Source organism: Rhinolophus sinicus, linkage group LG06, assembly GCF_036562045.2.
Source record: "Rhinolophus sinicus isolate RSC01 linkage group LG06, ASM3656204v1, whole genome shotgun sequence".
NCBI lineage: Eukaryota > Metazoa > Chordata > Mammalia > Chiroptera > Rhinolophidae > Rhinolophus > Rhinolophus sinicus.
The window spans coordinates 87,669,837-87,697,320 of record NC_133756.1 but is presented as its reverse complement, the minus strand read 5'-3'; the positions used below and the strand labels follow the sequence as shown (position 1 = coordinate 87,697,320).

At 37.0% G+C, this 27,484-nt stretch overlaps 2 protein-coding genes across 5 annotated transcripts in view; one reads left to right on the top strand and one right to left on the bottom strand.

Moving 5' to 3' along the window:
- Positions 1–1,650: 1,650 nt before the first annotated feature.
- Positions 1,651–25,503, top strand: DLAT (dihydrolipoamide S-acetyltransferase). Its single transcript, XM_019715278.2, has 14 exons — positions 1,651–2,016; positions 2,455–2,556; positions 2,879–3,003; positions 3,167–3,320; positions 5,470–5,596; positions 7,368–7,555; positions 8,510–8,663; positions 13,660–13,727; positions 14,582–14,674; positions 15,011–15,118; positions 18,944–19,059; positions 22,215–22,377; positions 22,944–23,080; positions 23,663–25,503. The coding sequence occupies exons 1-14, from the start codon at positions 1,738–1,740 to the stop codon at positions 23,790–23,792; spliced, it is 1,944 nt and encodes a 647-aa protein (XP_019570837.2). The 5' UTR covers positions 1,651–1,737; the 3' UTR covers positions 23,793–25,503.
- The window catches only part of PIH1D2 (PIH1 domain containing 2), a 14,162-nt gene continuing 7,159 nt past the window's right edge, over positions 20,482–27,484 (bottom strand). For all 4 annotated transcript variants that reach the window (XM_019715279.2, XM_074335500.1, XM_019715281.2 and 1 more), the window contains exon 7: positions 20,482–20,620. In XM_019715279.2, the coding sequence (XP_019570838.2) occupies positions 20,611–20,620 (10 nt within the window). In that variant the 3' untranslated portion in view covers positions 20,482–20,610. The remainder of the gene's footprint in view (positions 20,621–27,484) is intronic.

Sequence of the window (27,484 nt, the reverse complement as noted above, 5' to 3'; positions counted from 1 at the left end):
GTTACATTTTAATAGTAATTTACAAAGTTATAGTATAGCCCTTTCACTAATCACAATTATTTTTCCATTGATTCTTCCAATTGTTTGTAAGCAGTTCTACATAATTTAACAATAATTGCTCTACTCTTAATATTATTTCAAATGTGCTTTTCCATTTAACTTGGAAATTTTATATTCAATTGTAATGCCTGCATATTATGGTTAGGCAGCTGTGCCTGCTTAATCTTGTCCTCATTTTTGGATAGTTATGTTTTTCTGTTTCTTTCACTGTTATAAAGATACTAAAACATTTTTTTATCTTGTTTTGAATGCCTCAAGGATACTAGGATAGGATTTGGGGGCGAAATGTGAACATTATTTTCTCATTATTTCTATTTCTTACTGTATTGCCATCTGTAAAAGACAACCAATATTAAGTGCCCTCAACGAGTGCATCTTTCTCTGTAATCTCAATACTGGGTTTTTAGACTTTTTAAAGTTTCTAATTTAAGTAGGTGTGAAACAGTACCCCCTGGCTATTTTAATTTCCAAACGTTTAATTACTAGGAAGGTTCACATGTTTTCAAATGTTGCATTTTCCTCCTATTTCTTGTGTTCTTGGCCTTCTCTCACCAACTGTACACTGGGGACTTATAGATATTAATACAGCACTTGCTTCCTGCTAATCTAATGTCATTCTCAACTCAGAAATGAGATATTTTCTAATTACAGGATGATATTCCTACAGTAAAGTGTATCTAACCAATGTAGGTGACATTTTGTTCGTTAATTCCAAAGACATGCATTCAGCCTCCAACATTTCCCAGATACTAAACCATGGGGAGACATCAAAGAACAATACAGACATGCTTCCTGCTCCATGGGCTTTTAGTTTAGTTTTAGTATGATATATTTCAAGGATAACAAAGCTTTTTGCGATTTAAAGGCATTTTTAGAAGTGCGAATCTGTTTTGTAAACCTGTATCTTCATACAGGGAACTGTTCAAATCCTGCTTACAGTACACCTGAATGTTGGGATATACTTAGCTGCCCTTCACACCATTTGGCTGGAAAAACCTGTTCACTCTGGTTTCTGGTTGGGCAGCAAACCTGAAATTACATCTTTGTAACCCAATACAGCCTGTGCGGAGCCGGTCCCCTCCGCTGGGGCAGCAGAGGCACACCAGCAGAGAACACACAGCCACCCCCTCGGGCGGTTCCTCGCTCGCACCTCAATGGGAGCGCTCCAAACCCCGCCCCTTAGTCTAAGGCTCAGCGGGTCCTCCGGCTCTCTTCCCAGTTTTTTAAAACCTGGCCACGCCCCTCACCCTCACCTTCTCAGACCACTGTGCTGGTTAGTTAGCCGGGCTCTCACCGCCTTTTTAGGCCCTGCCCTTTTGCCGTGCCCTTCACCTCCGTAGGGCCCCGTCCTACGCTGAGATGCCTCTCAGGACCCTACCACTTTCTGCTCCGGTCAACGTCTTATTTCTCCCAAACGTGTGCCTGCTGAAATGGCCCTACCCCCGTGGCTCCAAAGTAGCCGCCCCTACCCGTTTTGGGCCACCCTTTCCCCTCGACTCAATAGAAGGGCGTGTGTTCCAAACCTTTCTGGTCTGGGCCGGGGGTGGGGTAAATCTTTGGAGCCGCTTTTACGACAACGTGCGGCTGCGCGGCGTGGCTGACGGCAACGCCGCACTGCTCTTGGAGAGGTCACTTCGGAGACGGCGTTGGTTTTGGGGTGTGGGGGTCGTTGGCACTATGTGGCGCGTCTGTGCGCGACGGGCCCAGAATGCGGCCCCCACGTCAGGATTCAGGCCTCGGTGGACGGCGGTACGGGCGGAACCCGGAGCACCGTGCGTGACCCCGCGGGTTGGTCCAGCTCCAGTTCGTTACAACAGCTCTACCACGGGGTATGGCAGAGTCCGGGCACTCTGCGGCTGGCGCCCCAGCTCGTGGGCCATACAGCGGAATCGCTTCCTGCAGCAGCTTTTGCGATCGCCTGGCCGTCGCTGTTATAGTCTTCCCCCTCATCAGAAGGTGAGACCCAGACCTGTCCTTCGCGGGACCCCGTTGTCCTTCAGGGCCGACTTCTTGGCCTCGGATCTTCCCCCAGAGGCCTCAGGAATCCTCCAACCCCCTCCCAGTATATGCATTGTCCTTTCTCCGATACCCAACTTTGCTATAGCTCTTGAGTTCCCTCTCCTGATCAATTCCTTTGAAAAAAGAACCCCAAACCTGGGGCTGTATGTGGATGTCTGCTAAGGTACGTGCTCTGTCAGACCCACAGGACTGTGGAGCGGGAAGCCTGTCACTGGAGAGCTGGTGGCTGGAACTCCTTTTATATCCCCAGGGCCCAGCGTGTTATGGAGCTCAAACTCTTTGCATTAAATTAAGTTGAATTGAATGAGACATTAAACCAGACTGAGAGGTAAGTAGCCCTTTTAAAATTTCGCATTTCTCCTTTTTCTCCTCCAGGTTCCATTGCCCTCTCTTTCCCCCACAATGCAGGCAGGCACCATAGCCCGTTGGGAAAAAAAGGAGGGGGACAAAATCAATGAGGGTGAACTAATTGCGGAGGTAAGTTGTTTTAAAATATGGAAATGAGTTAGAAGGGACTGGTTTATTAGTTACACCGCCTGAGCATTAATTTTCAGAGTGGGTAGTTATTCCTTTTGCTTAAGAAACTTAGATGTTTTTTGGAACTTGATGTTAAAGAAGATTGGTTAGGTAAGCTGCCAGCAGCTAGCCAAACTGATATTTAGCTAAGATTTTTAAAAATAATTTCCTTCTTTCATATCTGTGATAGAGGCTTTATCTTCACGAAACTATGATTCTAAACACAAGCTAATAATAATCACACTGGGAGCACAAGGCTAAGCGCCTACTTTTGTGTTAAAAGGTTGAAACGGATAAAGCCACCGTTGGATTTGAGAGCATGGAAGAGTGTTACATGGCAAAGATACTCGTTGCTGAAGGTACCAGGGATGTCCCGGTTGGATCGGTCATCTGTATCACAGTTGAAAAGTGAGTATCACCCTGTTAAGTTTTGGAACTTAGGTGATTTTGAAAAATTTGAAAAACTCCAGAATTGAGAAATTAGGAGTTAAAAGTCCTAAGACTACTTCTGTAGGGGCTAAATCTGCTTTATAAACCCCCTTGTACTTATGCATTTTTTTCTCTTCCTTAGACCTGAGGATATTGAGGCCTTTAAAAATTACACATTGGATTCCTCAGCAGCACCTACCCCACAAGCAGCCCCAGCACCAACCCCTGCTGCTGCTGCTTCGCCACCTACACCTTCTGCTCAGGCTCCTGGTAGCTCATATCCCACTCACATGCAGGTGAGGCTCAGCCTCTGGGTGTTTGCTCTAGAAAGTTTATTATTTATTCATTAGTTTTTAACTTATGACATTCTGGAAACTGGCGTTAAATATGGCTACCTCTTGTCATTTGAAAGTAAATAGAAATTTAAACAAGAAAATTGACAACTTTTATTCCTAGTTATTTCCAGGTGTGTGAACTTGGACAGTTCCTTTATAACTTAGATCTAAATACAAGCTAATAATAATCTTCATACTGGCAGCACATTTATACTCCCTATATAGAGCTTCTAGTAGGCCTAGTGCTGTCTATTGAATGAAAGTCCCCAATTGGTGTTTTCCTTTGACGTGTGTATTCTCTTTTCTAAGACTGGGTGAAGTCCAGTAGTATTATATGATAAAACTGACAATAAAGAATGTGTGTGTGTGTGTGTGTGTGTGTGTGTGTGTGTGTGTGTATAAAATAGCATTGTAGCAGAGCTGAAGGCAACAATCACTGTTGATTCTATTAACTAAATCAGTTCTAAGAAACTAAATCAATTTATTAACTATTAGCGTTATCCCATGTGTAGTTAAGATACTGGAAATATATAAAAACCAGATAGCCTTTTTCTAAATGTTTAAGACTAGAACTTTAACTTCACTTAATTTGTAGAAATTTCTGTATAGGAATCCTTTTTTTTTCCTTTGGACATTATGTTCTACTCCATTGTCTGTTATTAACATTCACTCATAATGAAGTTTTGCCTGGTGTTCAGTTCACACATTTATTTCATCCTGTTCAGCAAATTCTGTCATACTACATAAGGCTTACTTCATTTCTTTCCATTTTATGCCTGAGGTTTTGTACGCAAGTGTTAGGGTTGTGTCTTAATTATCCTTTTAAGATACTGTATAGAGTTGCCAGCTCCACTAATTTTTTTTGTGAGGGTTTTTTATTATTATTAGATTTATTGGGATAACATTGGTTAATCACATTATATAAATTTCGGGTGTACAACTTTATAACACAACATCTATATATTATGTGTGCACCACCCGGAGTCTAGTCTCCTTCCATCACCTTGTCTTTGACCCCCTTTACTAACTCTTTGTCCTCTCCCTCCCCTCTTCCTTCTGGTAACCACCGTTCTGTTGTCTGTATTTATGAGTTTATTTGTTTGTTTGTTTGTTTTGTTGCTTTTGTTTTATAGTCTACGTATGAGTGAAATCATACAGTTCTTGTTCTTTTTTATCTGACTTATTTTACTTAGCATAATACTCTTAAGATCCATCCATGCTGTCACAAATGGCAATATTTCATCTTTTTTATGGCTTAGTAGTATTCCATTGTATATATGTGCCACATTTTCTTTATCCCAGCTCCACTAATTTTTAAGAGTAGATGAAGATGACAAATTCTGAATGAGAAAAACATTTTTAAAAAGTTTTTAAAGTTCTGAGTTTCGTTTTATTTTCCCCCCCCTTCCTGAGACATCAGTTGAAATGATTTTTTTCTCTCAGTATAGTCCTATTGTTAATTAGACACAAATGACTTAGAAGACAGCAAACAAAACCTATAATAATCAAGTAAGCATCCAATTTCAGTAAGTACACAAGCCATATAAACAGGAAAGCAGTTTTACATTTAGATCAGCCAATATGGTGTTTAGATTGTATTGAGGTGGAAGTGAGTATTGTAAAGAACAGTTCTTAATAGTAGTTTTTTTTATCTTGGAAATGTGTGTGGGAAGTTTGGGAGAAATGATGTTTCCTCTGAGTAGAAAGGTAGATGCTAATATAGGCACAGCAAAATTTTAATGGAATAGTCTGGACCAAGATCATTCTGTGAAAATGAAAATTTCTAGCTTAATCTAAGTGTTAAAAAATAAAAAGAGGATCTTTGCTTGGACATTGAAGAGTTCATTTTGACTGTCTAGAAAGAAATCTTTCCCATCGGCGCATTGCTTTTAACTTTGGGAGGTGTGTCAGAGTATCGCTGATACTATAAAGGCTTAAGATTTGAAGGATGATTTAACTGGTGGGACACTATTGAGCACTGAGCTTTTGCTGTTATGGGGTATCAGGCAGATGGGAATTTGGATTGTCATAGTCACTATCATTCCATAAAACTGAGCTTGCCTGAGTGTTACTGTATCCAAGGCTTAAGCAGTAATTTTTGTTTCTACAGGTGGTTCTTCCTGCCCTCTCTCCCACCATGACCATGGGCACAGTTCAGAGATGGGAAAAAAAAGTGGGTGAGAAGCTAAGTGAAGGAGACTTATTGGCAGAGATAGAGACTGACAAGGCCACTATAGGTGAGATTTCTTCAACTCTTAATGGTTGAGACACTGACTTTTCCAATGAGGGAAGAGGATTGCCGCCCTATCCTATAATGAGTGAGTGATAACATAAAACATTTTCATTCTTGGGATTCATTTCCTGGAATAGGATATTTCATAACAAAAGTGCACGTGGTCGGATTTGTCAGTTCCATACAGCACTTTTCATTGAATCAGGGATATGTCAACTTAGAGATTATTGTTAAGCCAGAGTTTAGCCTTATGTTACTGAGTAGCTATATCAGAACTGCCATTCTCTAAAATGGGCAAGTGAGAAAAAGAGAAAATAACTCGTAAGGCAAGAAATGCCAAAAAATTTAAGATGAATTTGAGGGAAAACAAACTAGGATTTAGATTATTTTCATGGTTTGAAAATGACTGATGTGTATATATATACCTATTTAGATATCGTATTTCCATGTATTTCTTTTCTAATTAATTGTTATGTTCTGAACAAAACCCACATAGACAATCATATATTTGTGTTACTGTTTATAGGTATTTATAGGTAAATATATTTCTTTTCTGGCCAGTCCACAAAGAGGCAGTGGGAGATTCTGGGTATCCTCTGCAGTGGTTGTTTTCAGATTGTGTTCTGAAATCATGAAAACGTTGGTTTGAAACCCAGTGACTCCTTGATGGCATCTTGGGGCTAAGGAGGACTTAAGGAGCAGGGCTCTAATGTGCCCTGTCCCCCTCCCTCACTTCCACCAGGGCAACAACTCCTTTTTATCTTTCTCCATATTGTGCTTTACCCTCATAATATTTTATCAGAAAAAAGGGTTCTATTTGTTAAAAAGAAAGAAACGAACAAAAAACCTTGATGACAATAGATCTGCTTTGCATACCAGTATCTGCTTCGAATACCAGTATTACTGTAGAGGCTGGTATTCTACAGACCATAGTCACTAGAGAAGTATTACCTCGGTCAGACTCTTTAAACCCTATTGTGTCCTTGGAGTCCTTTCTTTCTAAGCATCTCTTTTATCGGATATTATTTCTCAGTTGGGAAATAGGGAAATAGAAGGATTCATCAAAGATGTGTTCATCAGGGAGAGGCACAATGCCACAGAAAGCGAAGATCTAGAAGGTAAAAGTTGTCCTCTGCAGTGGCTTTAGTTTTACTTTTGCAACCCTTCATGTTTTGAGTTCCTTGTAAGAAAAGTAGCAGCTGAGTAAAATGTTAGTTGTCAACACCATAGAAATCCTAATAATGCTATATTTCTTTACATTAAAATATTTGATGTAATTCCAAATATAACATCTTTGAAAAACTCCAAAGATGCTTTGAGGGGTGTAATCCCACATCACTATCAAGCCTAGTAGCTTCCTTTATTTAACATCCATGTGGTTCTGATCTTTAACAGTACAATTGGTGACATCTTGGAGTCTTGTCTGCATAGGACTGCCCTTGGACGTGTTTTTAGGAAAATGTTTAGAACTAACCACTATCTGTAATCTCTTACACTTTTATTTAATAGATATTTATTTAGTGTTTACTTTGTACCTGGTACTGTTTCTAAGTACTTGAAAAATATTAATTCATTTAATTTTCATAACATCCCTGTGAGGTAGGTACTATTATTATCCCCATTTTGTAGATAAAGAAGCTGAGACACAGGTGAAATAGCTTGCAAAAGGTTATACAGCTAGTTTGAAGAAGAGCCTTTTACTTAAAACTGTGCTTTGAGTTTGGTGGAATAGTGGAATCCATTAAGTTTCATAATGGTTTTTCTTTCTATTTAAGGTTTTGAAGTACAAGAAGAAGGTTACCTGGCAAAAATCTTGATCCCAGAAGGCACAAGAGATGTCCCTCTCGGAACGCCACTCTGTATCATTGTAGAAAAAGAGGCAGATATACCAGCATTTGCTGACTATAGGCCAACTGAAGTAACTGATTTAAAGCCACAAGCACTACCACCTACCCCACCCCCGGTAGGTATGCTTTTATAATTGAGGGAACTCTTATTTTATTCCTTTCTAAATGAAGTGATTAGGTTGGATAATATTCTGGGTTCCTTCCATCTCTAAGATTCTATGAATAAGAAAGGAGATAGTCAGTTAACATTTGTGGACTACAGGTTGTGTGGCACTGCACCATTCACCCAGTAAATAATTTGATCCTTGTAGCTTTCTTTTTTTCCTACTGTCTTGAGTCCTGCTGAGAAAAAAGTTGAGGTGACATGTTCCTTTTCTGCTTTAGGTGTAGATATGCATATGGAAGGTAGTGCTTTGTTCCCCATTTTTTATAGCATTTACTATGTTATCTTTGTTACTGTCAACCCTCTTGGTATTCACATAAGGTGGATCAGCCTTATATTTGTAATACATTTGAACCTTAGCATAACATGGCTTGTTTTGCATAGAATTTAGTCTGACACTATATACTATACCTATAACATGAATGTGTACGAACTCCAAGAACTGGTAACACTAAAACAAGAACTTCTGCAAATGCCAGAATCATCGATAGTTTAGACTAGGTATACATTTCTGTCAGAGAAAACTTGATTTCTGACTGCCATACGTTCATGGATAGCTGGCAAGTACTAGTGTTGGTTTATTTCTTAAGGTACTTTCAATATGGAATAATTTATTATTTTGAAATTAGGTTAGTAAAAACAAAAACTACATTGGTGATGTAAATATTAAATTCTATGCCTCTCTATGTTATGGAGTAAGATGACGGTCTGTCTTTGACAAAGTATTGCTATTATTCATATAGCTATATTATGTTGGCTAGGTAGGGAAAATGTGCATTATGATCTCAGGAAAAAAGGTGAAGGTTATTTAATTACTATACCTTTGACTTAATAAAATGTAAATTCCTGATCTTTCAGACCAATCTCTGCAGTGGTGAATTAACAATCTGTAACTTTCTTAAAAAAGGTGGCCCCGGTTCCTCCACCTCCCCAACCTGTAGCCCACACACCGTCAGCCACACGCCCAGCTACTCCTGCTGGACCAAAGGGAAGGTTGTTTGTTAGCCCTCTTGCAAAGAAATTGGCAGCAGAGAAAGGGATTGACCTTACACAAGTAAAAGGTAAGTCTTTTCTATGGAATGGAGTTGTAAAGCTAAAATTTTATTGAGCTTCTTCCTTAAGACCAGCAAGTACAACTACTGTGTTTCCCCAAAAATAAGACCTAGCCGGACCATCAACTCTAATGCGTCTTTTGGAGCAAAAATTCATGCAAGACCTGGTCTTCTTTTACTATAATATAAGAGCGGATCTTACATGATATCATATAAGACCGGGTCTTATATTAATTTTTGCTCCAAAAGACACATTAGAACTGATGGTCTGGCTAGGTCTTATTTGCAGGGAAACACGATATGTGCTAATCATGTAATACCACACTAAATTTGTAACACACTTTGAAGTAAGAATCAGCATTCCCAATTTTTTGGATAAGGAAATAGACTCTTAAGGTGTTTCCCTTTTTATTAAGTGGTAAAGTTACAATTTAAATCTAGATTTGTTTAGTTCTAAAGCCTGTATTCTTCCAACTACCCTATGTTGCCTTCTGTTTTGATATTCTGCCATCCTTAATTACTGGAGAAAATAGTGGTTATTTCCCCATTGTCCAGCTGTGGGAACTAAGTGCTGGTTATCATGTCTGCAATCTTGTTATGTGGTTAGAAGGCAAGCCCATCTCCAAAAACACAAGAATAGGATGTTATAAATTTTTGGACCTCAGAGGATTCTTGTAATGTTGAAAGATCCTTTTTTCCATCTTAATGCTAATTCATTAGTATATTACCATACTTTATATATCTGTGATTAGAATCAGGGACAGCATTGTAAGTTGGAATACATTTTAAGGGGAGAAGAGATTCGGTTAATAATTACATCTGAAGAATTTAGACAGATAAAGAAGGACCATTTATTAGGTATTTAGCAATCTTAATAAAGATATAAGTGGGAAAATCCCAGTATTCTTATTATACAGTTAGAGTTAGGTGATTCATTTATTATTTAAACAAAAACTCATTGAGGTTTATCTATGCAGTCAACATTTGCTCATAAGACACAAGATTTCAATTTCAGATGGTTATACTACCAAAAAAAAGAATTAAATGATCAGAAAGGGAGTATAGTATAGTAGTTACAAGTATGGACTCTTACTGGAATGCTTGGGTTTGAACCCCGGTTCTGCCATACACTAGCTATGTGACCTTTTGTGTCTCAGTTTCTTCATCTGTATATGCAAATAATACCTTATAGGTTGTGAGGATTAAATAAGTTAATAAATAGTACCTGCACATAGAAAGCATATACAGGTATTAGCTATAACGATAATAACAACATTATTATTAAATAAGATTATTTGAATGCTAAAAAAGAAATAAACCAGATGGTATATTAGTGAGTGACAAGGTGAATATATGTGCAGTCACAACTGTTTTTAGACGAGTGGTTGGGGAAGATCTTTCTGATGAAGTGACATTTGATCTGACCTGGAAGATAAGAAGGAGTCAACTATGAGCCAACCATGTGAAAAACCGGGGAAAAAGAATTTGGGGCAGAGAGACCAGTAGTACACATTCTGAAGTGGGAAAGAGCTTGGTATATTTGAGGAACATAAAAGAGGCCCGTGATAATGGAGCATAGTGAGAAGGGTCTAGTGGTAGGAGATGAGGTTGGAAAGGAATAAAGGGGTGAGAACATATAGGACTTTACAGGTCATGGTAGTGATAGAATTTCAATTTGATTTAAAGTACAAAAGGAAGCCACTGGAAGATTAAAATGAGGAAATAACATAATATTTTTAAAAGATCATTTTGGCTACTCTTTGCAGATGGATTAAATGAAAGCCAAGGCATCTGTTAAGGTTCTGTTTCTGGATACAATCGTGGTGGGTTAGACAGCAGCGGTGAGAGTGGGAGTGGAAAGAAATGGATAGCTTCTAGATACATATTTGACATAGAATCAACAGAACCTAGTCAAAGATTAGATCTGGGGACTTGGCAACAGTAATTTCAAAAGAAACGTGTGATGGAAGCCAGTCTGGATAGGTTGAAAAGTGAAAAATGGATGGAGAAGAGATAAGATAGCATTTGGACAACTCATTCAGGAAGCTTTGCTATGAAGAAAAGCATAGAAATAGAGGTATAACTTTGGAAGGTAGGGTTTCAAGAGAGGACTTTTGAAAATGAGTGATAGGAGAATGGATCTAGTATAGAATTTCTCAACTGTGGCACTGTTGACATTTTTGACCAGATAATTGTTTGGGAGGGTGGTGGTGTGTGTCCTATGCGTTGTTGGATGTTTAGCAACATCCTTGACTTCTACCCTGATGTGGTAGTAGCATCCCACACTTGTAATAACCATCGGATACCCTACAAAACCTTCACAACATTGATTACGTTTCCCCAAATTGACTGTCGTATCCCCGTGGCCATCTTGTGGTTACTGACTGTGCTTTCTAATCCCCTCACCTTCCCCCTTATCCCCACCCCCCCTCATCTAGCAACCCTCAGTTGGGAAAAACTTTAAATCCTGAATCTTTTTTTTTTTTTTTTAAGATTTTATTGGGGAAGGGGAACAGGACTTTATTGGGGAACAGTGTGTACTTCCAGTACTTTTTTCCAAGTCAAGTTGTTGTCCTTTCAATCTTAGTTGTGGAGGGTGCCGTTCAGCTTCAAGTTGTCCTTTCAGTCTTAGTTGTGGAGGGCGCAGCTCAGCTCCAGGTCCAGTTGCCATTTTCTAGTTGCAGGGGGCACAACCCACCATCCCCCGCAGAAGTCGAGGAATCGAACTGGCAACCTTGTGGTTGAGAGGACAAGCTCCAACCAACCGAGCCATCCAGGAGCTCAGCGGCAGCTCAGCTCAAGGTGCCGTGTTCAATCCTAGTTGCAGGGGGCGCTGCCCACCATCCCTTGCGGGACTCGAGGAATTGAACTGGCAACCTTGTGGTTGAGAGCCCACTGGCCCATGTGGGAATCGAACTGGCAGCTTTTGGAGTTAGGAGCATGGAGCTCTAACCGCCTGAGCCACCGGGCCGGCCCCTAAATCCTGAATCTTAATGTTCAGAATTTGACTTGTCTCAAAGCTACCCACATTATGTCTTGTATTGCTTTGATGCAGGGCACTTGCACATCATTATCGTATTAAAAAAATTTTTTTTTAATTTTTCAATTGCAATTGACAATATTATATTAGTTTCAGGTGTGCATCTTAGTTACTAGACATTTATTGATACATAACTTATAAAGTGATCACCCCATAAATCTAGCACCCATCTGACACCGCAGTTATTACAATATTATTGACTATATTCCCTTGCTGTACTTGACATCCCCGTGACTGTTTTTATAACTGTCAATTTCATCACTATTTCATTTCATCCTCAACATTCCTGTGAGCAGGGCTGATAGTATAATGTCTATCCTACAGCTGAGGCTGAAGACCAGATGAGGTTAAGTGACTATAGTTAATCTGTCTAGTTTATGTTTGACAAAACCCCTACATTTTTTACTCCTAGGTTAGTATTCCCTTTTTACCACATTGCTTTATGATGGCCTGTTGTAACTTCTTAGGGATATAGGCAAAATAATTTTAAAGATATCAACTAACTCCTACCGGATTTCCCCAAAAATAAGACCGGGTCTTATACTGTATTTCCCTGAAAATAAGACCGAGTTTTATATTAATTTTTGCTCCAAAAGACGCATTAGGGCGTATTTTCAGGAGACGTCTTATTTGTTCATGGAGAACAATCTACATTTATTCAAATACAGTCATGTCATCTTCTGGAACATCGTCATAACGTACTAAATGCGTCCATCTGGCTGATGATCTTAATGGGGGCTTATTTTGGGGGTAGGTCTTATTTTTGGGGAAACACGGTAATAGGCAATTCTTGTTGGTGGCTGAAGGTTAGTATAAGGCAAATGGTACTACTGTAGCTTTCCTCCTTTTGAGGGGTTGCATATCCAAATCAACCTTGGTTTAAGGGGAGGTTATGGTTTCTGTCTTTTGTAAAGGAGGGGAATCTAATAGGGGTACTGCTACCTCTGTTCTAGAGCTCCTGGTGAGGATAAACACAGTCCTAGCCAACTCAGTTTTCATAATGAAGGAAAGGAGTTGGGACGAACTGCATACAACGAGAATCCTTTTAAAAGTCTGCCTTGGGGGAAGATGAATCAATTTGATCAAATTTTTTCTAGAAGTGGGCCAGTGTAAAAGGTATTTTAATAACTAAATTCTGAATCTCCTTAGAATTAAGGTTCAGGATTATCTACTTGGGTCTGAAGTTAAACCTAAGAGGTTGTGGATGGGAGGAGAAAAGAAATTGTAAATGAAATTAAGCCTCTTGAGAGAACTTTGAAAATGTTTTCTCATGTGTGGCATTGTACTCGTTTCCTTCAGAGTCTCTAACACAGGCCAGTTTGGAGCCTCAGCTACTGTGAGAAAGCTATGAAAAATGGAGACCACGTAAGGAATGAGTGATTCTAAAGATGAGATCATTACAATTAAGAGTTATTCATGCTGTTTTGGGGTAAAAAAATTGACTTGCCTGATTGATCTAAAACAATTGTTATGTCTGTCAACTCTGTACAAAGGGAATTCTTTATGATTAAATGAAGGTAGACCCAAATGAGATCTATTTTAGGATTCAGAAAGGGTTTTTTTGAGCTAATCAGGAGGAGGTACCTAGAATTCCTCTTGGAGGTATAAATTGTATTTAGCATTATCCTTATGCTGGTGTTTCCCGATTTAAATGTAAAGAAGATATTATAAAAAAATAAAGTACAACTTAATTAGATAAAACTTTGAAAGAGGATACTTGCTATAGTTGAAAAGAAAAGTACCACTACAGATCAAACAAAATCCACCTTGTGTGAATTAAAATGAATAATTGACAGAAACTAGTATTTTTAGGGAGCACTATAAGGGGCAGGATTAAGGCATTGGTTCCTTCAGAGGGTCTTTGGTAGAGAACCCTTAGGAACTTGCACTTCCCGATCACAGTGTAGGTCTCTGAGGACTCAGCAGTAGGCTCTCATCTATGTGGCATTTATGTATCTCTTCCAGGAACAGGACCAGAAGGCAGAATCATCAAGAAGGACATCGACTCTTTTGTGCCTTCTAAAGCTGCTCCTGTGAGTTAGTTACATTTGGCTTTCCCCCCAATTTGTCCCTGCAAAGTGCTTTGTCCAGCCTGTTAGACCCTTTCATACATTGTTTATGAATGAAACATACATTATTTATGAATGTTTTCTTTTGTCTAATTTCACTGGCTGACAATATATAGATATAAATGTGATGTCATTCATCTGCAAAAGCAAAGATGATATATTACATTGACATGCATTCCAAATTGGGTTTTTTTGAGTAGTGATACTAAATTTTTTCTAATGCATCCTCTCCTTTTCATTCAAGCCCTGTTTTTAAAAGCATGCTTGGAAGTCGGTTAATTAGGGTTTGAGTTTTATTTGGTTAATAATCCACACAGGGATTAAATTCACATAGCCAACTTCTATTTGATTGGTTAAGGTGCTAAGATAATGAGCTAAAAGTAAGAAAAATGATTTAGTTATTTAGACGTTTACTTCAAAATGAAAGATTTGTCATTGTTTTTTCTTAACACTATTCAGGAAAATGAATTACCTTGTTTATATTTATCTCTGTCTTTTCAATTTAATTCAAGAAAAGCTTTGATTGCTTTTCTTGAAGATAATTTTGCAAAAACTTATTTTGACAAACTAGTCATTAAACTATTCTGGCTCAAAGAACAATGACACTTAAAACATGATTACAGCATTCTAAGTATAAAAATTAAAAACAAAGCACATCCAAATCTGAGTCCATTTTGCTACCTTTGGCTAGAAATAGCTATTTTTCTGTAAGCCTTTTAATTTTTACTTTGTCATCTGGAAAAGAGTCACTAGTAGTTGTTCGCAGTTGCTCGTTAAGATTGAGCCACAGTTACAAAAGCATTTTTCCCTTCCCATAGGCTCCAGCAGCTGCTGTACCTCCCCCAACTCCAGGAGTGGTGCCAGTTCCTACAGGTGTCTTCACAGATATCCCGATCAGCAACATTCGTCGAGTAAGTGTATTACCGAAATCTGGAACTAAAGCTGTTGAGGGCAGGTTTATTGCATCCATAGTTTGAAACACAGAGACTTTTTTTAGTTGGGTATCTTAGATGATCAGTTTAAGAGATGTTTGGTTTGGCCAGTTAAATACTTGGGATAAACAAATAGTGTGTTCTGATTAAATCCTATTAGAAGGGGATAAGGTATGGTGTAGACCTCCATCTTCCAAATCTAATAATGCTTGAGGTGAGCATTACCAGGGAGCAGGGTATAGGGTCAGAGTCCTGAGTTAGGTAAGGTTTCATTTCAACTCATCCTAATTGACTTTTGAATCTCTTTGATTTCAGGTTATTGCACAGCGGTTAATGCAATCTAAGCAAACCATACCTCATTATTACCTTTCTGTTGATGTCAATATGGGAGAAGTTTTGTTGGTGCGGAAAGAACTTAATAAGGTAAAAGGTCTGGAAATTCCAACTCTATAAATTCTAAAAATCTTGTTTTTCCCCACTAAATGTTGATATTTTTGCCCATATTTTTTGTAACAGTATGCCAGTTGATGGTGGGAGATGGGTGTCATCTTAATTTTAACTTGTAAAGACTGTCCTGGAGAATTTTCATCTTCTAACCCTTGATTAAAGCTTATCATTTAAAGTTGATCCATGGATCCATTTTAGCCTAGCAGAGTCACTGATTCTATGAGACTACTTGAGTCTTTTGATAGGTAAGAAACAGTATGTTTACTTTGTGTTTATAGTTAAGTATCAAGCACCTACATAGTGTTTAGCCTGAGGATAAAACTCCTCCATGAATTGATAATTTAATTGAAGAGAGAATGCATGTGAAAAAGCAGAAGCAATTTTTATTAAAGTAAAAGTATTCATTTGTAGACCAGTTTCTTTGTGGTAATGCCCCTCATCTGCTAGATTACATTGTATATATGTTAAGTACTATAGGAGTTCAGAGAAAGGGGAGACCACTGAAAGCAGTTGGGGAATTTACAGTGGTATAGGGAAAACTTGGTTGAGCCATGGAGCATAGGAAGCATTTGGATTGGCAAAAGGCTGAAGGAAGTTCATTGTCATGATGGAATATCATAAAGTTAAAGTGCTTTAAAAACAGGAAATAGATACAGAATATATGGGAGATAAGTTACCTTCTCTAGAATGGATACATAGTTGTTGGTTTAGGGAAGACCTTGATTTATAAGCAGAATAATTTGGACTTGATGAGTTAAACACCAGTAAAAGTGACATGATGATAGCAATATTTTAAGAAAAGTTAGTCTAATAGATATATACTGGCATATCTTAATGGCCGAGACTATTTTTGCTTGTCATATAATCACAAAGTGATGAGGGTCTGTATTAGAGGGTTGCATTAAGAATGGAGTAGGAGAGAGGAATCTGAAAGATATTTTCAAGGAGGTGAAAAATGAAAGGCATACTCCTTAGAGTGGCACACAGGGCCATATACTGGCTGTCTGTAACCTCTGGACTTCCTCTCCTACTATTTTCCCAATTGCTCACTTTGCTGCAGACACAATGGTTGCCTTGCTGTTCCGCCACACGCCACCTGTATACTTCTACTTTAGGCCCTTCACACTTGCTGTTCCCTCTGCATGGAATACCTTCCTTTAGTATCCTCCTGGCTTCATTCCTCCTCCTCCTCCTCCTCCTCCTTAAGGATTTTACTCAGTACAACCTTCTCTGTTTTTCTCTGGTCACCTTATTCTAAAGTTGAGGGAAGCTGAGTGAGGTGAGTGATGAGTTCTCTCTTTAGTTCTTTTTCCCTGCTTTATTTTTCTCCTTAGCACTTAACACTATGTAACATACTATGTTTCACTTATTTCTTGTCTATCCATCCCCTTTAGAATGTAAGCTACCTGAGAGTAGAATTTTTACCTACTTTTTTCACTGCTTTATATCCAGGGCTTTAGAGTTACATGCCCAGTAGAGGAGACTTCCAGATGTTAGATGCATGAATGAGTGAAGGAAGCAGTGAAGTATCAGTACAGCTTGGTAACTGGCTACAGGGGTTAAAGATGATGACATACTTTTATTTTCAAAATATTAAAACCATTTTATAATAAATTTATTTGGTACTTAGGCATGAAAAATATGTCCAGTATATTATTTTATTTAATTCTTTTAAAAATTTATTTAGATATAATTAAATAGCATACCATCCACCCATTTGAAGTTTACAATTCAGTGGTTTTTAATATATTTGGAGTTGTATGACAATCACCACAATACATTTTAGAACATTTTCAATGTCCCAAAATGAAACCATCTCTTAGCTGTAACCCCAGCCCCAATCCTCCCATCCTCCCCAGTCCTAGGGAACCACTAATCTACTTTCTGTCTTATAGATTTGCCTATTCTGGGGATATTTCCTATAGGGGTAAGGATTTCATTGACTCTGTAGATCAATTTGAGGAGTATTGCCATCTTAACACTATTAAGTGTTCCCACTCCATGAATATGGGATGTCTTTCCATTTACTTAGTTCTTTAGTTTCTTTCAACAATTTTTACAGTTTTAGAGTACAAGTTTTTGCACTTCTTTGTTAAATTTATTCCTGGATGTTTTATTCTTTTTAATACTATTGTAAATTTTATTTTCAAATTGTTCATTGCTACAGTTGACTTTTATATATTGATCTTGTTTCCTGTAATCTTGTTTTTTAGTGTGTTTCTTAGGATTTTCTATATACAGTCATGTCATCTGCAAATAGAGGTAGTTTTTGCTTTTTCCTTTCTAGTCTGGATGCCTTTTATTTCTTTTTAATGCCCAACTTCTCTGCCTTGCACATCTAATAGAATGTTGAATAGAAGTGGCAAGAATGGACATCCTGGTCTTGTTCTTGATCATAGGGGGAAGTCTTTTACCACTGAAGTACAATAGCTTGTGAAGTTTTCGTAGATCTATTTTATCATTAGGAAGTTCCTTTCTATTACTAGTAGATGTTTTTATCTTGAAGGGGTGTTGAATTTTGTCAAATGCTTTTTCTGTGTCTATTGAGATGGTCATGTTGTTTTTATCCTATATTCTGTTAGGACATTATTACATTAATTGATTTTCAGATATTAAAGCAACCTTGAATTCCTGGGACAAATCCCATTTGGTCAGGGTGAATAATCCTTTTCATATATTGCTGGATTCGGTTTGCTAGAATTTTGTCTTGATGATTTTTGTATCTGTATTCATAAGAGATATTGATCTGTAGAATTTTTGTTTCCTTTTTTTATTGTGATGTCTTGGTCTAGTTTGGGAACCAGGCTAATACTGGCCTCAAAATGAATGGGGAAGTGTTTTCTTCCCTTTTTTTTTTTTTTTTTGGCAAGAGTTTGAGAAGAGTTGATATTACTTATTCTTTAAATGTTTGGCATAATTTACCAGCAAAGCCACTTGGGTCTAGGCTTTTCTGTTTAGGTAGTTTTTTATTATCAATTCATTCTCTTTAGTAATTATAGATAAGTTCAGAGGTTCTGTTTCTTTTTTATTTAGTTTTGGTAGTGTGTATCTTTCTAGGAGTTTGTCCATTTCATCTAGGTTATCTAATTTGTTGGCATCTGGCTGTCCTTAGTATTATCTATAATCCTTATTTCTATAAGGTAGATAGCCTATTTCTCTGAAAATAAGTCCTAGCCAGACAATCAGCTCTAATGCGTCTTTTGGAGCAAAAATTAATACAAGACCCGGTCTTTTATAAAACCCGGTATTATAATATTTATTACATTACATATATTATATTATATTATATTATATTATATTATATTATATTATATTATATTATATATTATATTACATTATATTATAAGACTGGATCTTATATTAATTTTTGCTCCAAAAGACGCATTAGAGTTGATTGTCCAGGTAGGTCTTATTTTTGGGGAAACACGGTAGTATCCCCTACTTCATTTCTGGTTTTAGAAATTTGAATCTTCTTTTTCTTTATCACTCTAGCTAAACATTTGTTGTTTTGTTGATATTTTCAAAGAACCAACTTTTGGTTTTGTTGATGTAAATGAAAATGAAGACATAATATACCATAATGTATGGGATGCAGCTAAAGTAGTGCTTAGCAAGAAACTTATATCTATAGAGACCTACATTTAAAAAAGACAGAAAAAAACAACTTTTGATTTCTCATCCTTTCTACTTCAGGACATTTGTATATGCCTCCCTCCCCCACCCTCCCTCCTTTCTCAAGATTATAGTTTCAGTCTTTGGGAAGAGAATTTAAGAAACGACAATGGTTTCTTATCTTTGCAGATGTTAGAAGGGAAAAGCAAAATTTCTGTCAATGACTTCATCATAAAAGCTTCCGCTTTGGCATGTTTAAAAGTTCCTGAAGCAAATTCTTCTTGGCTGGATACAGTTATAAGACAGTGAGTATAACACTGCTGGGGAAGGTATATATCCATCAGCAGTTTTCTTGTGTTATCTCATGTATAAGTAGGAGTATAGGGGGTAAGGAGAAATGAAATACAGCGGAAGAGGTGACTTCCATAGGTAAAACAATTTGAAAACAACATAAAACTGCTTAGGAGATAGTGCTAAATTTACTTAGTAAAGATTATAAATTCTTTGTATGAGTTCAGGAAAGGAAGATAAATATATAGATATGTATAATTAAGTTAGTAATGACTCTTCCAAAGCAGGGTTGAGATGGTTTTTGTTCACCAGTTAGTTCTGCTGAACTTGGTGGGGGGAGCAAAATTGCAAACAAACTATATAACAGTATTTGTTAATGTTATAGTGGCATGTGACTTTGCTCAGGTGTCTTTCGCATGATGTCTCATTTAATCCTTATGACCACCTTATATTCTTAAGTTAGGCGATTGCACTCCCATTTTTTGTTTGAAGAAATTGAGGTTCAGTGAGTTAAATTTAACTTTCCCTGAGTTAATATGTTAGTAAATAGCAGAACTGTGATCGGAACCAGTATTCTGACTTCTAAGCCCAGGCCTTTTCTGCTATGTAGGCTCTTTTATATTACTATTATTATTATTATTATCATCATTATCATTAACTTAATTTTTATTAAAATAATAGTATATATATTAGAATATTGCTCCATGGCTTACAGTGACCTAGTCAACCTTTAATCTGAGGTGCACTCCCAAAGGGAAACACAACTTTTAAACTTTTATTTCTTCTGGTATTTACCTTCATTATTTCTAAATAACACTTTTCTGTTTTTATGGATTTTTTTAATTTCTCTTACTTTATTGACTGACTTCCTATTAAAGAAGGTTAAGAGGTTAAGATTTAGCTTTGTTGTACACACACAAACACACACACACACACACACACACACACACACACACCCCATCATTCTACCAAATTGATTATAGCACAAATTTTGGATAAATCAATATTTTATGAAAATGTTGTTCATGACTGACAGAAACACTGAATACTAACCTGATTTTAATGATAGCCTAAGAGAGGGCTAGTTTTCTATGAACTCATGAATTCTTTCTGAAACTCCCCAAGAGAATTCTAAACGTTTCAGTCTTGTCACACATATTAGGTGATCCACTGATTCTAACTTTTTCCTTGGTCACCCCCCTCTTGGAGAACATCTGAGGGACTTACTATTACAGTTTCCTAGGGCTGCCATTATAAATTACCACAAAATTGGTGGCTTAAAACAAAAATTTATTCTCGTGTAGTTCTGAAGGCCAGAAGTCTGAAATCAAGATGTCAGCAGGGCTGTGCTCCCTCCACGAGCTTTAGGGGAGGAACTATTCTTGCTGGTTCCAGTTGTGGTGGCTCCAGGCATTCCTTGGCTTGTGGCTTCATAACTCCAACCTCTGCCTCCACCTTCACATGGCCTTTTCTCTGTGTTTCTGTCTTTTCTGTCTCTTACAAGGACACTTGGCATTGGATTTAAGGCCCACCCAGATAATCCAGGATGATCTTATCTCAAGATCCTAATTACACCTGCAAAGACATTTTTACTAAATAGGTTCACATTGATAGATTCTGGGATCAAGACATAGACATACCTTTTAGAGAGTTGTTACGAATATTTACGTATAATTCATGTTGATGTATATTTTCATTTCTCTTCAGTAGATTCCTTAGAGTGGAATTGCTGGGTCATGGGGTAAATTTATATTTAGCCTTTTAAGAATATCTAAAGAAAACACAACTTAGATCAAAGGATCGAGCTAGCAGGGCAAGTTCTATGAATTGTTCATTAATTCTTACCAAATGCCCTTCATTCTTTTGTTCATACAGCCATTTGACAAATATTTATTGAACATGTACTATTTGCTGGATTTAGTGTTAGACAAGATAGAAACACCAGACAATAAACAAATAATATTGTACTAAAACGCCATAATTTAATTAAGAAAGTATTTGCAGTGTGATACCTTGGCCAGGGCCCAGCAGTGGTAGCCGCTAAGGGTCTCATACTGTGTTATTCCAGCGGGTCCCTTTGTTTGCAATTGGGAGAAGCCTGCCGCCTCTGGCCAGCTTGGGCACTCTGGTCAGCTTGGGTATATTTTGGGATTTGGTACCCATAATCTTCTAAAGTTTGTGCCTAGAAAGAGCTGGAGTATTCCTTCATGTGAAGTTTTAACTTTTTCTTGATTACACAATACTTTACCAGGGGCCCTTACACAAATGCCCCAGGAGACTGGATACAAGTCAGGAGTCTGGGAATGTGGATGGTGTTTTCCATTAACCTGTAACTGAAATGTAGCATTTCCTCTTGTTAAAAATGTAGAGAACAAATCAAAGAGGTATTAATAGTACTTGTGATGACCAGTAAAAATCAGTAATTTTCATATCACAATGTAGTTGTTGCAAGTATCTTAAAATACTGTTTTGCTTATCACTAATATTATAGCCATCATTAGACCTGTTGCAGGATCTTATTGAGTTAATACAATAGCACATATAACACAATTTCATTTTTTGAATAATTTGATAACTAAATTTCATTACACTTGTTTTTAGTTTTTTTAGGGAGGATTATTTGGTGACTTGAGTATTTCTGTGTTAAAAAATACATATACTCTGAGAAGGGACCCAAATGCAAAGATGCCCATGGCATAGAAAATATTAGGAATCTTATGTTTTGAGGTGCCACCACCCTACATCCTGAGAACTCCTGTTTCGCTCACAATGCAGTCCTTTCCCTTCACTCTTCCTTTCACCTGCTCATGCTCTGCTTGCAGACTCAACTCCAGCCAATCCACTTTATCTCAAAATCTGCGGAGTTCCTTTTGTTTAATTCTCACTGAGTGCTGAGCCTTTTTTTCCTCTTAAACCCACGTTAGGTGAGGCAAATGGGGGGAAGTTGAGAGATTGCATGTGAAGCCAACCTACTGACACATTTTTCATTCTAAAAGTGTAAGTCAAGGAGAGTGCATAGCAGAATGTAAAAACCAGGCAAGATACCTGTCTGGCTGAAGAGAAGTACAAAATGAAGTAAATATCAATATTCTTGCTTAACGTGACACATAAGTTCTTAACCAATACTGATGATTATTGAGGTTTCCTTTTCTTTTTTCTTTTTAAATAGAAATCATGTTGTTGATATCAGTGTTGCCGTCAGTACTCCTGCAGGACTCATCACACCTATTGTATTTAATGCCCATATTAAAGGACTGGAAACCATTGCTAATGATGTTGTTTCTTTAGCAACCAAAGCACGAGAGGGTAAACTACAGCCACAGGAATTCCAAGTAAGCTATTATTTATTTACCTTCTGAATGTTAAGAATTATTTTTAAGGTTGGCATTATGCTTTTATTGCATATTCTACCTTTTGATTCTGCCCTGTATTCTCATTAACACAGGTCCTGAAAATAAAGAAAAAATTGAATAACCTATCAAAAGCTGAAAATAAGACGTTTTCCAACTAGTGTACAAAAGCCACACAACTGACTTTTGTCCATATTGTGATGGTTGTATATTTTCAGTAAAGAGAGTTCCATTCAGGCCTTTTTCTTTTTTTTCTCTTTCAGCTTTATTCATCTATAATTAGCAAATAATTGTATAAATTTAAGGTGTACAGTTTGATGTTTTGATGTGTGTATACATTGTGAAATGATCACCACAATCAAGCTAATTAACAAACCTCACTTCATATACTTCCATTCCTCCCCCCTCCCCTTTTTTTTTCAATGCTAGTTCAGAGTCCTTTCTTAAAGTAAAAGATTATCTTAAGGTCTTTTCACAAAACGTTTGTCATTTTTTCAGATTTACGTTAAGCAATTAACATGATCTACTTTTAATTTTTTTTCCTCTAGGGTGGCACTTTCACAATCTCCAATTTAGGAATGTTTGGAATTAAGAACTTCTCTGCTATTATCAATCCACCTCAAGCATGTATTTTGGCAATTGGTGCTTCAGAGGATAGACTGGTTCCAGCAGATAATGAGAAAGGGTAAGTGCCAAAATAGAGAGGGAGTTGAAAGCTTATTTTCCTTACATTATACCTGTTTTTGAGTCTCAGTTTTATAATTATTGTCATGGCATGTTGGAGCTTCAGGTAGAGTCAGACTTAAGTATAGAATGAAGTTTCTCAGGACAGCAGCTCTTCTTATTTTACTAAATGCAATTAATGTTTGAGATGGGAAGCCTTATTTACTGTAGGACAGTGGTCACCATACTTTTTTCTCAAAGAGCCAGATGGTGAATATTTTAGGCTTTCTGGGTCATGAGGTCTCTGTTGCAAATACTGCATTACAGTGTGAAAGTAGTCATATGTAAATGATTTCCAGCAAACCTCCATTTAGTGGGAGGTGGCCTGTGGCCTATAGTTTGCTGACCCATGCTCTCTGTTTGGTCTGTTTCTTCAAGCTATTAATTTGGGCTACAAGTATACGGTACATGAAGAATAGGCAGAACATAATGTTAACTGGTTGGGATTATAGGGTAGCAGTTGATATTTGGGCTTGTTACTGGTACTGGCTAAAATCCGGTGATTACTTTCAGAATACCTAATAATGTTTTTATCTTTTTCTAGATTTGATGTGGCTAGCATGATGTCTGTTACACTCAGTTGTGATCATCGGGTTGTGGATGGAGCAGTTGGAGCCCAGTGGCTTGCTGAGTTTAGAAAGTACCTTGAAAAACCTGTCACGATGTTGTTATAATTAACCCAAGAATTTCTAAACTCTTCCAGTCACATTGGTTGATCTTATAAAGATATAAATATGTTATTAAAAAGGTGGTTCTTTTTATTTTAAAGCTAACCAGTTATTTTTGAGTCTGTCCATATAAGTTATTTGTAATGGTCATTACTGAATTTTTTTAAATGCCAGTTATACCCAAATGTTGTGCACATTTAACAAACACCATATTTTAAGCTGTGTGCTCGTAGTCAAGGGACATGTGGCCTAGCCCTTTGGTGATAAATATGGTAAGTACTTCCACTGGGAAATGTAGAGGTAGAATTGTGGTTCTCTATTGAGTCAGGTACATGAAAGTAACCTGGATGAAACCTTAAGGTTTTGAAATTTCATTGCCTCACATGTTTTGCTTAGCTTTGAGGGAAAGAGAAGTCACAAAATTATTGGGGAATGGGTTTGAATTGAAGGTTGATTTTGGAATTTAACCCTAATTTAAATGTATCTGTTACATGATCTTGGTTTATAATGAATGGGAAGGGTAGAGAACTTCAAGGAAAATAAGTGCTATTTTAAGTCACCATTTTCTTAGACTTCTTCAACCAACTGTTCTTTATTTTTCTATAAATCCCAAAATGGTTATTATCGCCTCTTGAGATGAGATATGAATATAAACCAGCTACTTGGTATAAATGAGAATTTGTGTGGGTATTTATTTAAAAATCCTAAATGTATAATTATGAGAGCAGAATTCTACAATTACCTTCAAATAAAAGAATAATGCTTATAGAATTTAACAGAGAAGTTGTGAAGTAGAATTTTTCTTCCAGTATTAACTGGTGGTGGTTACTTGCAAATGAACTTAATTACCAGAATTTACTACTCAAATTAGTTTGGAAAACTAGATCATGTAACTGTGGAATAAGTGTACATATGTAAAGTATGGTTTCTAGTGAGATATGTGCCAAAGTCCATATATGACCAAGTCTTGTTTGAAAAGAAGAGGGAGAGAGATTAATTGGTAAACAGTTTAGAGTACTAAGGACAATGACCAAAACAAAGTGGTCATTTCTACTTACTGTGTTTCCCCGAGAATAAGACCGGGTCTTATACTAATTTTTGCTCCAAAAGACGCATTCGGGCTTATGTTCAGGGGATGTCATCCTGACAAATCATGCTAGGGCTTATTTTCTGGTGAGGGCTTATTTTCCGGTTAGGTCTTATTTTGGGGGAAACACGGTAGATAAAGTAAAAAAATTGAATGTGTATAAAAAAGGTGTTCCATGTTTTTCTCTCCCAGGGTTGTCTCATGTAAAATCAGAAAGCCCTAAAGTCCTATTGGAGAGAAAACAATTACTTAGATTGCTTCCTCCAGTATCAGCCTAAATATTTTTTTCCATTTTGTTATGATTGGGCTTTCTTCTCCTGGAGGAGAAGGAGGAGGTGATATTCAAGATAATAAAAATGAATTGGGAACATGATCACAATTCCAGGATTTCTGTTGAATTGATGTGTTTTAATAAATATTTGGAATTGTTTATGGCTATTTAAAATCTGACTAATGCTTCCTTGTATATGTAGTATGTGGAGCTATGCCTTGAAATTTAGGTCTTTCATTGTTGAATGTTTCTAAATGTTTATTATTACGTGGTACACAAATGACACTCCATATATTCCATAAATATTTCCTTTGCTGTATTATTATGAAAACAAGTCAATACAGTAATTAATAATTATAGCTTGATCTGAAGGAATTAGCTTATCACAAGGGACCATCATTAGTATGAGCCACCTCTGGTGCACATACATGAAACTTCAAAGATAATTCATTCTTTGCTGATACTTATGGCTCTTCTACTCCCTTGAAAGAAAAATAAAAAGTTGACTTCTAATAAAAATTGTTCTGAGGTAAAAATCTGACCTATAATCTAAACCTGGATTCAGTCTATTTCTCTTACCAGAACTCAAAGAATAAGTTAGAAATAGTGGTTTTGGTTCCAATTAGATTGTTTACAAATGAAACTATGTTTTCAGTGTGCCTGGTCTAATTTTTGATCTGTTGGTAATTTTCATTAAATGAATAAGACAAGGGACAGCTATGTATGTGTAAACTCTTAATACAGATACATTTTGAGTTTATAGAATTGGTAAAATAGGAACAGTTTAGAGGGATATAATCTGATAATGGAAGCTCAAGGAGTTACTGAAGCACCTCATGTGTGGCGCACAGCAAGAGGAAAGAGGGTGGCTCTGTTGGGTCTATTTTATTCCAGTCCTGAGGTTTGTGAGGGTAGTTACGGCATCCCATGGCATGGTCTACAGGAGGGGTTGACTAGTGCGAGAGACGGCAGGACTATTGTAAGGTGACCTCAAACCAAGTTTATAGAAAAATCTGGTCTCTAAATCAAGGGTAATTAATGTCCATCTCAAATAATTTACTGTTTTGAAGAAAAGATCTTGGGAAGATTCAAATTTAAACTCCACAGTTCATTATTAGTTAATGCTCTTCTGGGAAAAGTTTTGCTTTCTGTAGGGAGGTGGAGGTGGGATGTTTTTATGAATATAAAATCCACTGAAATAAGTGAACATATTTTGGAAAACAGGATATAAATTTAACATTTAAACATTAAGTGTATTAGATCTTGGTATGTTTTTTATTAATGAGTACACAAATACATAGCTGCTGATGTAACACGTAAGCAATGGGAGTTGTCTAAGAAACGTCCAAACCTATAGAGAACTTGAATGAGTTTATTTGAATCAAACTAACAATTGCTTGGAAGTAAAATCTCAAACAGATTAGGAAATGGTTTAGAGAATGGCAGTTTTATAAGAATCAAAGGAGGAGACAGGGTTACATGAAATCTTTTGGTGGTAGATTAAGGGGGTGGGAGAAAGCAAAGTGGGGAAATCTATCGGATTGGATAAAAAGTAAAATGGAAGGACATCTTTTACATTGGTGGGTACAGCACAGAAATGGTATTTGGGGGAACAAGGTAACAATGAGGGGTTCTATGGTCTGAGGCTCATGTGGTGGGTTTTGCCCTGATGGGTCTGGGAAAAAGGATTACTCTGACATTCTAAAGGTATGTTATCTTAGATGCAAAAAGATAATAGGCCTACTTAAGGTAGACATTGACCTTTGTCAAGAAAGCTACAGGCCAAGGATATAACTACCAGCCATGACCCACTTTTAATTAGGAATTTTTATGTGCAGAGGATCCTACGTGGTTAATTTCGGTCTCTTGAGTTTGTAGGGCCCGCTATGCAGGCTTCCCTTGAGCTTGTCAGGTTTAGTATGTGGCCCCTTTTCATCCACAGAGTGTAAGAGTGGAGATTAGCTAGTTTCATGTGGTTACAGGAGTTTCTAGGAAATAACATTTGACTGATTTTGTCAGAAAAAAACATAGGGTGAAAGCATTCTATGTTTTTTGAGGGATGAGACTATAATAGCTTTGTTAATTTTAGGACATCATACAGTTCTAGAAAATTTTCACATGATAAATTATCCTATTGCTAGAAAGATTCAAATCCAGGCCAGTTTTTAAGAAAATTATGTTTTTAAAGTCACAAAAGTTAAAAAGTATTAAAATAAGGACTTTATTAATTTAAAGACCTAGAAGCTAGTAATTACAAGGAAGTTTTTTTTTGTATCTAGGAAAGATAATTAGGGATGTTTAAAGATTGTAAACATTGCTTGCTTGGGATATAAATTGGAA

Coding starts and splice junctions, on each gene's coding strand:
- DLAT (XM_019715278.2), top strand. CDS start 1,738: ATGTGGCGCGTCTGTGCGCGACGGGCCCAGAATGCGGCCCCCACGTCA. Junction 15,119..18,943: donor TGCGGAAAGAACTTAATAAG/GTAAAAGGTCTG, acceptor TTATCTTTGCAG/ATGTTAGAAGGGAAAAGCAA. Junction 22,378..22,943: donor TACAGCCACAGGAATTCCAA/GTAAGCTATTAT, acceptor TTTTTCCTCTAG/GGTGGCACTTTCACAATCTC.